The following is a 12,150-nucleotide window of genomic DNA, read 5'->3' on the forward strand; positions in this document are numbered from 1 at the left end:
TAATCCCAGGGAAGAGGCTAATACATCACCCTGCTAATGCTAATCCCAGGGAAGAGGCTAATACATCATCGTGCTAATGCTAATCCCAGAGAAGAGGCTAATACATCATCGTGCTAATGCTAATCCCAGGGAAGAGGCTAATACATCATCGTGCTAATGCTAATCCCAGGGAAGAGGCTAATACATCACCCTGCTAATGCTAATCCCAGGGAAGAGGCTAATACGTCATCGTGCTAATGCTAATCCCAGAGAAGAGGCTAATACGTCATCGTGCTAATGCTAATCCCAGGGAAGAGGCTAATACGTCATCGTGCTAATGCTAATCCCAGGGAAGAGGCTAATACATCATCGTGCTAATGCTAATCCCAGGGAAGAGGCTAATACATCATCGTGCTAATGCTAATCCCAGAGAAGAGGCTAATACGTCATCGTGCTAATGCTAATCCCAGAGAAGAGGCTAAGGCGTCATCGTGCTAATGCTAATCCCAGGGAAGAGGCTAAGGCGTCTAACACGTCACATGTGCCATACAGCCGCCCCCCTGCGCGGTGCTTTGGAACCGAGCACATTTCTGTTTTCTCGTCATATCTGTTTGTTGAATCAGACAACAAAGGAAAGAAAAGAAAACGCTCATCACGCAAACAACGCAGTGACGTCACTGTATTCCACAATATCACTGAGACCAGATCGAGTGTTTCTCTTGGTCGTTAGCGGGCCGTGACTGAGGACTGGACCCCAGTGACGGATAACGTGGACCGGCTTCACGGCACACAACGCGTGGCGGACGGGAGAGGTTTGGACGGGCGGGTCTCGGCATGAAGAACTTCGGGACCTTCTGATCTCGGCTGGCGTAACGGTGGGCCTCGGCAGAACGGGAAGGAGAAAGGGAGAAAAATAAAACTATGGCATCTGTAAATGAAACCATGTGCAGAGCTGGAGCCGTCCTGGGGGGGGGGGGCGTGACCTTCGACCTCCTACAACCTACCAAGGCATTATTCAGCATGGCAAGCCGGCCCCAGTTCCTCATCTTCTCCATCAGTGAAGATGGACACCGGGTCCTTCAAATGAGTTTTATTTAGATCCACCGCCGCCGCCACAGTCCAGCGAAGCGCCGTGTTGATGGCCGGGAGGAGGAAGAGCTGTGGGAGCCTGCCGGACGGACGGAGGTGGTGTGTAAACATGATGGACACGATGCGAGGCCGTGTTTAGGCTTCACATGCAAAACGTGGGGCCGTGGCGGTCAGAACCCTCCGTCTGAACGGGTCACACCAGCAGACCTGTTCCCACATCCCTCACTTGGGGGAACTTGGGTGTGTTTGGGCGGTTTCTCCGAGACCTTTTGCATTACTCTCGAACTGAACACGTTGTTATGTGTGCGGTTAGTTTGTGTTTAGGAGTGTTGTGCTTTGATTGTACACAGGAACCCTGGAGTGGACAGAACAGCTCTTATCAGTGATGGATGAACGGGTCAGATCTGGTCCAGTGAAACACATCAGGTCCACATCTCCACTTTCTGCTCCAGATCCTGTTTTCCTCCTGGTTCAGCCGAGTTCACATGTCGCAACCACTTCAACAGGGTGTGTGTGTGTGTGTCTGTTTGTGCATGTCTATGTCTGTGTTTTGTGTGTCTGCTTGTGCATCTAAGTGTGTGTGTGAGATTGTGTGTGTGTTCCATTTGTGTGTGTGTGTGGTTGGACGGGTGATGTAACAGCAGTAAAACAGATCTGTGTGTGTGTGTGTGTGTGTGTGTGTGTGTGTGTGTGTGTGTGTGTGTGTGTGTGTTTGGACATCTGGACGCCTTCCAACAAGCTCATGAATCCTACATAAAAATGTGTTCAGTGAAAACATCTGTGGAGATGATGATGATGGAGATGATGATGGAGATGATGATGATGATGGAGATGATGATGATGAGCCTCACATCATCTGAAACAACTCACGTCCACAGACAATTAAATGAAAAAGTAAGCAGATATTTATTTAAAATAAAATTTATTTACAAATTTCTACTTTCCCCACTTAATTTAACCCCTCAGTCCGAGCGGAGCTGAAAACCCTCTGGTGAACCAGACTCACCCGAAACCCCTCTGGTGAACCAGACTCACCCGAAACCCCTCTGGTGAACCAGACTCACCCGAAAACCCTCTGGTGAACCAGACTCACCCGAAACCCCTCTGGTGCATCAGACTCACGCACGTCGCTTAAAAACGTCTAAACCAGTGGGAGAGTTACTGCATCATCCAACATGTTTCATAAGTGGAAATAAAACATGTAAATCCAATAGTCAGTTGCATTCAGTTCTCATGTTTGGTAGATAATCTCACCTGTACAGCGATATTTATTCATATACATATTATACACACCTGTGTGTCTATATAATATATTATACACACAAATGTATATGTGTGTGTGTGTGTCTGTGTGACTATATATATATATATATATATATATAAAACACACACACACACACATATATACATTTGTGTGTATAACATATTGTGGCATTGTGTGTGACATTCATTTCACAATAAAAGTCCTTTAGACAGGAAAAATAGCACAGCTTCCACATAGCAAAAGGCACAAACATGGCCTCCTGTGTATTTTTGAACAGTTAGCTGATATGATCTTCATCACGTCTGATATGATCTTCATCACATGTCTGATATGATCTTCATCACATGTCTGATATGATCTTCATCACATGTCTGATATGATCTTCATCACACGTCTGATATGATCTTCATCACATCTGACGTTCGCTTCACACGGCGGAGACGAGAAAACCTTCTTACAGGCTTTTAATTTGAAATCTGTCTTCCAGAAAAGCTGCTTTAAAAGAGATGACGCCTTCACTTCAATGCCAAGGCCTGAAGTGACTTGTGTGTGTGTGTGTGTGTGTGTGTTTATCAGCACAATACAGGGATCTGACACTGCTGCCCGCTGCTTTGTGGATATGCAGGAAGCACATGAACCTCATGCAGGCACATGGTAATTGTGGCTTTCTAAATACTCACAGTGATGCATCTTTACCTTCTGAAAGGCCCTGAACCCAGACAGCACCCGGATGTGGGCCACTTCAGGCAGTGATGCGGCACTGGTGGCCTCCTTCTGGCCCTGACAAAACGGATGTGAGCCTGAAGTGGCCCACATGTATAATAACAAATATGGCCCAAATACGTCAAATCACATGTGGGCCTTTTGTGGCAAAGATGCGGTGCTCTGGGCAGCATGTGGTCTGGATGTGACCCTGCAGCGCCCCGTGTGGTAAATGGTGAGTATGGCCCAAATATCACTAAACAAATATGGCCACCTTTGGCAGATATGTGGCACATGCGGCATTGCTACGGCTTGGTTCTGGCCCAGATCTGGCAAACAGGAGCGGACCTCCCAAGTGCCATCATTCCATGGGGGTATGTGGGCCGGATGCAGGTGTCGGTTGGGGACGGGTCCGGGCCACAGCAGCTTTGCTATCTGGGAATGCTGGCTGCTCTGAATATTCAGAAGTGTGTCTCTGAAGCAAGGTGATCAGACAGTCCGCGGCCCTTCAGAGGGGCGTGCGGGTCGCCGGCGCTGCTGCGGCGGCGGGCAGTTTCGTGCTGATGTTGGCGGCGTGCTCATGATGAAACGTCCGGGCTCCACGCTGACTAAACACACTGCGGCGTCATCATATTCACATGCTGTGGTCTAGACCACATCCAGCTCACATGTCCTTTCACTTTTTTTCTTTTTTTACTCCCTTTTCTTCCTCATTTTGTTTCTCTTTTTTCAGTCGTTGTCTGAGTCGCTCTCGTTTCTCAACACAATGACGACACAACGTCGGCTCCCACCTCTCCGAGTATGTCCCTCTAATACAAGTCCTTGATGATCTCCTGCAGCAGCGGGTGAAGGCACATGTCCACCTCGGTCTTCTTCAGCAGCTGGATGAGGTGGACGTGGTCGGTGACGATCTGTCGCAAGTCCGTCATCTTCTGCAGCAGCTTGGCGAAGAGCTGCAGGGAGTCCGGGTGGTTCACCTTCAGCTGGAGCTCCAGCGAGTGGAGGACCGTCTCCTGCAGCCGCTCGATGGGCTTCACGTTCAGGAGGCCGGGGCGGTCTGCAGATGGACAGACAGAATCAATCACGGTGTCTACACAATGTCAGAAATCAAAAAGTCACAATTAGATTTTTGCAACTATCTCTAATTAAATTAAGATCTAAATCAACATAAGAGTTATGCAGTGAGCAATGCAAAAGGAAGAAGTGGCTATCAGGAGTTATCAGTTTATGCCAAAACTTCAGTTAAGTTGCACATACACGGCCCCTGGTGATGCTGATACTCCACCAGCTGCGTCTACCTCACCCTTGGTATGTTCTATATAAACCACACATGAACCTCCACCCTTCAACATGCACGTGTTCCCGTCACTTAACAGTTTCATTTTTTTTGTACTTTGTATTTTCTTTTGATAGTACCCATCTTGTAGTTATATTACTCTTTCTGATTACTAATTCAAAGTAGATCGTCTGTACTTTGTTCTCTTTTAATGATATTTTATATATGATTGTTACTGTTTGTTTTTATTTACTCTCTTTTAGTCGTACTTCACATGGTGGTTCCGCTTCTGTTTTCGTTGGTGTAAAGCACACCGAACTGCCATGTGCACGAAATGTGCTGTATAAATAAATACATAAATAAATAAATAAATAAATAATATATTATATATCAATACACTTGCTTGTTACAACAACATCAGATGACAACATAACAACTGAAAGTACACGGCCTCCTCGTCCGCTTGTGTTCTGGCTCAACTCTGGATGACCGGAACAAAACGGCGCCCCCTTCAGTCCAGTGAAGGCCGTTCACTCCACACGTGTGGCTGGTATCAGCCATGTTTGTTTTAATCTGGGATATTTTTTTTACAACCCCCCCCCCAATTGTATCTGGCCAATTACCCCACTCCTCTGAGCTGCCCCGGTCTCTGCTCCACCCCCTCTGCTGATCCAGGAGGCCTGCAGACCACCACATGTCTCCTCCCATACATGTGGAGTCACCAGCTGCTCCTTCTCACCTGACAGTGAGGAGTTTCACCAGGGGGACGTAGCGCGTGGGAGGATCACGCTTTTCCCCCCCAGTTCCCCCTCTCCCCTGAACAGGCGCCCCGACCGACCAGAGGAGGCGCTAGTGCAGCGACCAGGACACACACCCACACCCGGCTTCCCACCCGCAGACACGACCAATTGTGTCTGTAGGGACGCCCGACCAAGCCGGAGGTTTCCTGGGGATTTGAACCGGCGATCCCCGTGCTGGCAGGCGACAGAATAGGCCGCTATGCTACCCGGACGCCCCGTCATCTGGGATCTTCGACTTCCTTGTGATGCGTTTCATAAATCAGAGTAATATGGCCAAATGTATCAGTAGATCAAAACCCAGGGGCCATGATCAGTTAAGACCTCCAGCCAAGTTCTGAAATCAGATGAAAGGTGGTCACATGAACATTTCAGTGATCACAACACTGCCATAACCAGGTTGTGGGTTCACTGTGTTAGTGTGTATTTGAATGCACCCAATGTTACAGTTTCATTTAGCAGACGCTTTCATCCAAAGTGATGTACATGCGAGAGATGATACAACACAAGCAAGGATCTAGTCAGGAGGTGACAAGTAAGTGCCAAAAAACTAGGTTCAAGTCCGATGAGACATAGGTGTCACCAGGCAGTGCACAAAGGCAATACACAGGGTGCATAGAAACGACTTCTTTTCTTTTAACCGTTAATATCATCAGGGGTGGAGGTGTTGGAGAAAGAGCTGGGTCTTTAGCTTCTTCTTAAAGATGGAGAGGGACTCAGCGGATCGAATGGAGTTTGGTAACTCGTTCCACCACCGGGGAACTACAGAAGAGAAGAGTCTGGCTAGTGACTTGGGGACCCATTGGGGCGGAAGTGCCAGGCGCCTTTCACTGGCAGAGCATAGGGAGCAGGACTGAGTGTAGACCTGAATGAGGGAGTTCAGGTAGGCGGGAGCCGTCTTAGTTGCTGTTCTGTAAGCGAGCATCAAGGTTTTGAATTGGATGCGGGCAGCAACTGGGAGCCAGTGGAGGGATATGAACAGCGGAGTCACATGTCGTCACCTTCTTAGAATAATGGGCCAAGTCATATCTTCAAGTTTTTCAAAAACCAGAATAAACTGACAAATTTTGTTTGTTTCGGCTTATTTTGTTTTTTGAAAAACCTGAAAATATGACTTGGGCCATTATTTTAAGAAGGTGACGATGTGTTTTGGGTTGGTTGAACACCAGACGTGGCGCCGCGTTCTGGCTCATTTGCAGGGGTTTGGAAGTGCATGCAGGGAGACCTGCCAGTAAGGAGGTGCAGTAGTCAACGCGTGATATAACAAGAGCCTGTACTAGGAGTTGTGCTGCATGCTCAGACAGGTAGGGTCTAACTTTCCTGATGTTGGACGGGGCAAATCAGCACAACCGAGGCCACGTGAACCTTAAAGGTTAGTCGGTCATCAGTCATGACACCCAGGATTCAGGCAGACTTTGTGGGCATGAGTTGGGTTGATCCGAGCTGGATATTGATCTGTTGTTGTAAGGATGGACTGGCTGGGATGACAAGGAGCTCAGTCTTGGATATGTTGAGCGTAAGGTGGCGTTCTTTCATCCATGCAGAGATATCAGCAGGGCACGATGAGGACTAATCATTTGATTTAGTAAAACACAACCCATGGTAGACCACATGGTTAACCAAAGTGGCCTGGATCTCATCTGTGATGGTTCCTCTTCCTCTTTCTCCAGTATTGGCCTCCTATTTATAGTGGTCAAGCTCTGATTTCTAAGTCAACAAACTGGACATATGTGTTTTCACCATGAGGACTGGGTTTGGGTAAATGGGTGTGGCACTTGAAGGCATATGAATCCTACATCATATGACCATACTTGATGGATTATCGATTGCAAACGAGTTTCAAGTCTCTGCAAGTTAATTTTCATCTTCTACTACTACTACTACTGCTGCTACTACTACTACTACTTTCAGCTGCTCCCGTTAGGGGTCGCCACAGTGGATCATCCGTTCCCATCTCTTCCTGTCCTCTGCATCTTCCTCTGTCACACCAGCCACCTGCATGTCCTCCCTCACCACCTCCATAAACCTCCTCTTTGGCCTTCCTCTTCTCCTCTTCCCTGGCAGCTCCATATTCAGCATCCTTCTCCCAGTATACCCAGCATCTCTCCTCCACACATGTCCACACCATCTCAATCTTGCCTCTCTTGCTTTGTCTCCAAACCATCCAACCTGAGCGGTCCCTCTAGTATACTCGTTCCTAATCCTGTCCTTCTTCATCACTCCCAATTAAAATCTTATCATCTTCACCTCTGCCACCTCCAGCTCCTCCTCCTGTCTTTTCATCAGTGCCACTGTCTCCAAACCATATAACATAGCTGGTCTCACTACCATCTTGTAAACCTTCCCTTTAACTCTTGCTGGTACCCTTCTGTCACACATCACTCCTGACACTCTTCTCCACCCACTCCACCCTGCCTGCCCTCTCTTCTTCACTTCTCTACTACACTCCCCGTTACTTTGGACAGTTGACCCCAAGTATTTAAACTCATCCACCTTCATCACCTCCACTCCTTGCATCCTCACCATTCCGTTGTCCTCCCTCTCATTCACGCATAGGTATTCTGTCTTGCTCCTACTGACTTTCATTCCTCTTCTCTCCACTGCATACCTCCACCTCTCCAGGCTCTCCTCCACCTGCACCCTACTCTCGCTACAGATCACAATGTCATCCGCGAACATCATAGTCCACGGAGACTCCTGCCTGATCTCGTCCGTCAACCTGTCCATCACCATTGCAAACAAGAAAGAGCTCAGAGCCGATCCTTGATGTAATCCCACCTCCACCTTGAACCCATCCGTCATTCTGGATCGGCTGAGAGAGCTTGGTCTGGTCTGCTGCGTGCTGTAGGCCCAAGGACCACAGCCCTGACCGGAGCTGGACCTGAAGAGGAAACACCGAGGGCGGTCTGACAGGACGCAGAAGCAGGGCAGGCTAAGCTAACCGCTAGTCATCCTGGCTGGTGTTCGTTCTCCGGGACAGTGATTTTTTTTTAGTTTAGATATATGTATGTGTTAATTTGGTTATGTGTGTTCTTGTAGTTATTGGATATGTGTTTTTGTCTTTGTGTTGCACTGCCGTGGGCTGGGGGAAACCATGTTTTGTTTAATTTCATGTGTACAAGTGCATGAAATGAAATGACGACTAAAGTTTTTCTGATTCATTCCAACCGCACACCTCACCACTGTCACAGTGCCCTCACACATATCCTGCACCACTCCTACATACTTCTCTGCAACCCCCGACTTCATACTGCATCGAAATGAATGGAAAACAAAGGCCGTCTGGAAGGAAGGAAAAGTGCATTAAAAAAAAAACCCTGAAACACTACACAATGGCCGGCAGTAATGTAAAGTATATAAATAAATAATATATACATTAAGATAGATGTAGGAAAAAGGGGGAAAATGTATTATTGAACACAGGAAAACTGTGTTTCAAGTTAATATTTGACTTAAATGTCAGCTTTTCGGTCTCCGCAGTTCAAGGTTTGACTTTTATCAAGCCGTCGTGTGCTAACTGCTCCAACCAAAGTCAATGTCCCCACCCTAGAAATGGAAATGAATAGAAAATAATCACTGCAGTTTCATCAGTGTTAACAGAAGAACTGGTGTAAAGACAATGACATTAATGAAGATTTTTAATTTCCTGTCTGCGGGCCCTTCCTTTGAGCTTCACCTCCTAAACCATCACAACCCGTGTGTTCGCTTACGGCCCTGCAAAGACTGTCAGCCAAAGTTCTTCTGGTCTTCACAGCACCTCAGTTTGCTGGCTTATCCTGTTTATTCAGTCTCCATCAGGTGTGTGGAGATAACTTCAGCAGCAGGTTAACTCAGTCAGTCTGAACGCCTGGCTGTCTATCCACAGGCTGCTCTGCTTAAAGTCTCTAATGGCATCCGATATCTGAGGTGTTTCTCAGAAAACTTAAAGGCCCGGTGTGTGGTTTCTCTGACTGTATCAAGTGGAGGTGTGTGTACATCATAAGTGAGGAGGTTGAGGTGTCGATGTAAAATCATCATGTGTGTTTCAATTCAATTCAGTTTAATTCAATTCAATTCAGTTTATTGTCATTAAAAACAATGTGCAGGCACATGTTAAAAATTAAATGAGGGCTGTGGCTTCACCAAACAGTGCAAGACAGACACAGACAAACACAGCAAACACAGTATAAGATTTACACACATGAAGACCAAAAGCTAAAAGTATGTTAAAAGAGAGCTGGAGTACAAAATATTTAAAAATATCTACAGACATTCAGTGGGTAGCCAGGTTCAGGTGGGCAACAGCTTGTGGAAAGAAGCTGTTTTTGAGCCTGGTAGTGTGGGCTCTGAGGCTCCTGTAGCGCCTCCCAGAGCGCAGGGGGGAGAACAGTCCATGGTTGGGGTGGGTGGGGTCTCTGCTGATGCTCAGACCCCTTCGAAGGCAGCGTTTGTGATAAATGTCTTTTCTGGCTGGGAGCTGGGTACCGGTGATCTGCTGGGCCGCCTTGACGACCCGCTGCAGAGCTTTCTGGTCTACTGAGGTGCAGTTGCCGTACCACACTGAGATGCAGATGGTCAGGATGCTCTCTATGGTGCAGTGGTAGAAGTTGGTGAGAATTTTGGGGGATAGACAGGTGCTCCTCAGCCTCCTCAGGAAATGCAGGCATTGTTGGGCCTTTTTCACAAGGGCCTGGGTGTTTGACGTCCAGGAGAGGTCCTCGCTGATGTGGACTCCAAGGAATTTAAAGGTGGAGACACACTCCACTTCCACCCCATTGATGTGTATGGGGGAGTGGCTGCAGCTTCTAGACCTCCTGAAGTCCACAATCAGCTCCTTCGTCTTCTGCACGTTGAGGACAAGATTGTTGGTAGTACACCATGATGTGAGGTGCTCAGTCTCGTCTTTGTAGGCCGTCTCGTCATTGTTGGTGATACGGCCAATGACTGCGGTGTCATCTGCAAACTTAACTATAACATTTGAAGGGTGAGTTGGCAGGCAGTCGTGGGTGAAGAGGGAGAAAAGGAGGGGGCTCAGAACACAGCCTTGAGGGGCACCTGTGCTGAGGGTCAGGGTGGAGGAGGAGTGGTCACCTAACCTAACAGACTGAGGTCTGTTGGTCAGGAATCCAGGGTCCAGTTACAGAGGGAGGGGTTGAGGCCAAGGGAGAGGAGTTTGGTGGTTAGTTTGGCGGGGATGATGGTGTTGAAGGCAGAGCTGTAATCTATAAACAGCATCCGGATGTATGTGTTGTTAAGTTCAAGGTGGGTCAGAGCAAAGTGCAGGGCAGTGGCAATGGCGTCCTCAGTAGAACTTTTGGGATGGTAGGCAAACTGATGTGGATCGATTGTGGGGGGGTAATGTTTTTGATGTGAGCCAGAACCAGTCTCTCAAAGCACTTCATGGCAATGGGGGTGAGTGCTATGGGTCGGTAGTCATTCAGGCGTGTGGATGTTGGTTTCTCGGGGACAGGAATGATAAAGGTGATCTTAAAGCATGCCGGGACTATGGATTGGGACAGTGAGAGGTTAAATATAGTTGTGAAGACCTCAGCCAGCTGGTCGGCACATTCCTGGAGGACCCGACCCGGTATGCCGTCCGGTCCGGCAGCCTTCCGCGTGTTCACTCTGCGCAGTGATTCTCTGACCTCTTCGATTGATAGCGTGAGCACCTGGTTTTCTGGGTGGCTGGGAATTTTTGTGGCTGGGTCAGTATTGTCCTTGTCGAAGCGGGCATAGAAATGATTTAGCTTGTCTGGCAGGGAGGCATCATGGACAGTGGGACTGCTATTGGAGCTTTTGTAGTCTGTGATAGACTGAATGCCTTGCCACATTCGCCAGGGATCGGAGTTATTGTGAAAGTTGTCCTCTATTCGTAGGAAATATTTATGTTTGGCTGTTCTGATGCCCTTTTTGAGGTTGGATCTGGCTGCGCTGTAGGGCTCACAGTTACCTGACTTGAACGCTGCATCCCGGACTTTCAGCAGCTGCCGGACCTCACTGGTCATCCAGGGTTTCTGGTTTGGAAAGGCGCAGATTGATTTTTTTGTTGTGACACTCTCAGTGCAAAAGTTAATGTAGGCTAGTATGGCAGATGTCTGTTCATTAATGTCTATATGGGAGCCATGGGTAGCTGAATGTGCAAAAATACTCCAGTCTGTGTTGTCAAAATAATCCTGAAGTTCAGAGACTGCTCCTTCTGGCCAGACAGTGATTGTCTTTACTGCTGGCTTGACCCGTTTTATTACGGGTTTGTAGGCTGGGACCAGGAACAGGCAGAGGTGGTCAGAATGCCCCAGACGGGGGCAGGGAGTAGCTTTGTATGAGTCCTTAATGTTTGTATAGAAATGGTCCAGGGTGTTTTGTCCCCTAGTAGGGCAGGAGACATGCTGATGGAATTTGGGCAATACAGCCCTGAGGTTAGCCTGATTAAAATCACCACCTATGATAAAGGCACTGTCCAGGTGTTTTGTGCTGATGGCACATTGTAGCTGCTTAAGTGCTACCTTAGCATTAGCATCTGGGGGGATGTATACAGCGGCGATGGTAATGGCCGTTAGCTCCCTGGGCAGGTAAAAAGGCCTGCACTGAATCATAAGGAGCTCCAGATCAGCAGAGCAATGCCTTTCAACGATCTTTCTATTGCTGCACCAAGAGTTATTGACATAAATACTCAAACCTCCTCCACACATCTTGCCGCAGTCCGCTGTCCTGTCAGCACGGAAGGCTGTGCGGCCCACTAGCTCAACTGCCGAGTCGGCTATGCTGCTGTAGAGCCAAGTCTCCGTAAACATCAGCAGACAGCAGTTCTGCAGCCTTTTCTGAGAGGACAGCCTGAGTCTTATCTCGTCCATTTTGTTAGCTAACGATCGGACATTAGCCATGAAGATGCTGGGGAGGGAAACTTTGAAGGGAGCGCTACTTAGCTTAGCATGTAGCCCGCCTCATCACATGGTAACACAACATGTGGGTGTGTTTGACTCCAGTCTGTACAACCATCAGAGACGTGAACAAACCTTCTGCAGCATCAGTAAACATCACAAACTCACATGTAGATGTTGTTCACT

General features: G+C 48.0%; 1 protein-coding gene across 1 annotated transcript in view; it reads right to left on the reverse strand.

Annotated features, from left to right (window-relative positions):
* Positions 1–1,973: 1,973 nt before the first annotated feature.
* pparg (peroxisome proliferator-activated receptor gamma) overlaps positions 1,974–12,150 on the reverse strand; it is a 95,923-nt gene continuing 85,746 nt past the window's right edge. The window contains 1 exon segment of the mRNA XM_056273873.1: positions 1,974–4,091. Within this exon segment, the coding sequence (XP_056129848.1) occupies positions 3,844–4,091 (248 nt within the window). The 3' untranslated portion in view covers positions 1,974–3,843.

This window comes from Lampris incognitus, chromosome 2 (assembly GCF_029633865.1).
Source record: "Lampris incognitus isolate fLamInc1 chromosome 2, fLamInc1.hap2, whole genome shotgun sequence".
NCBI lineage: Eukaryota > Metazoa > Chordata > Actinopteri > Lampriformes > Lampridae > Lampris > Lampris incognitus.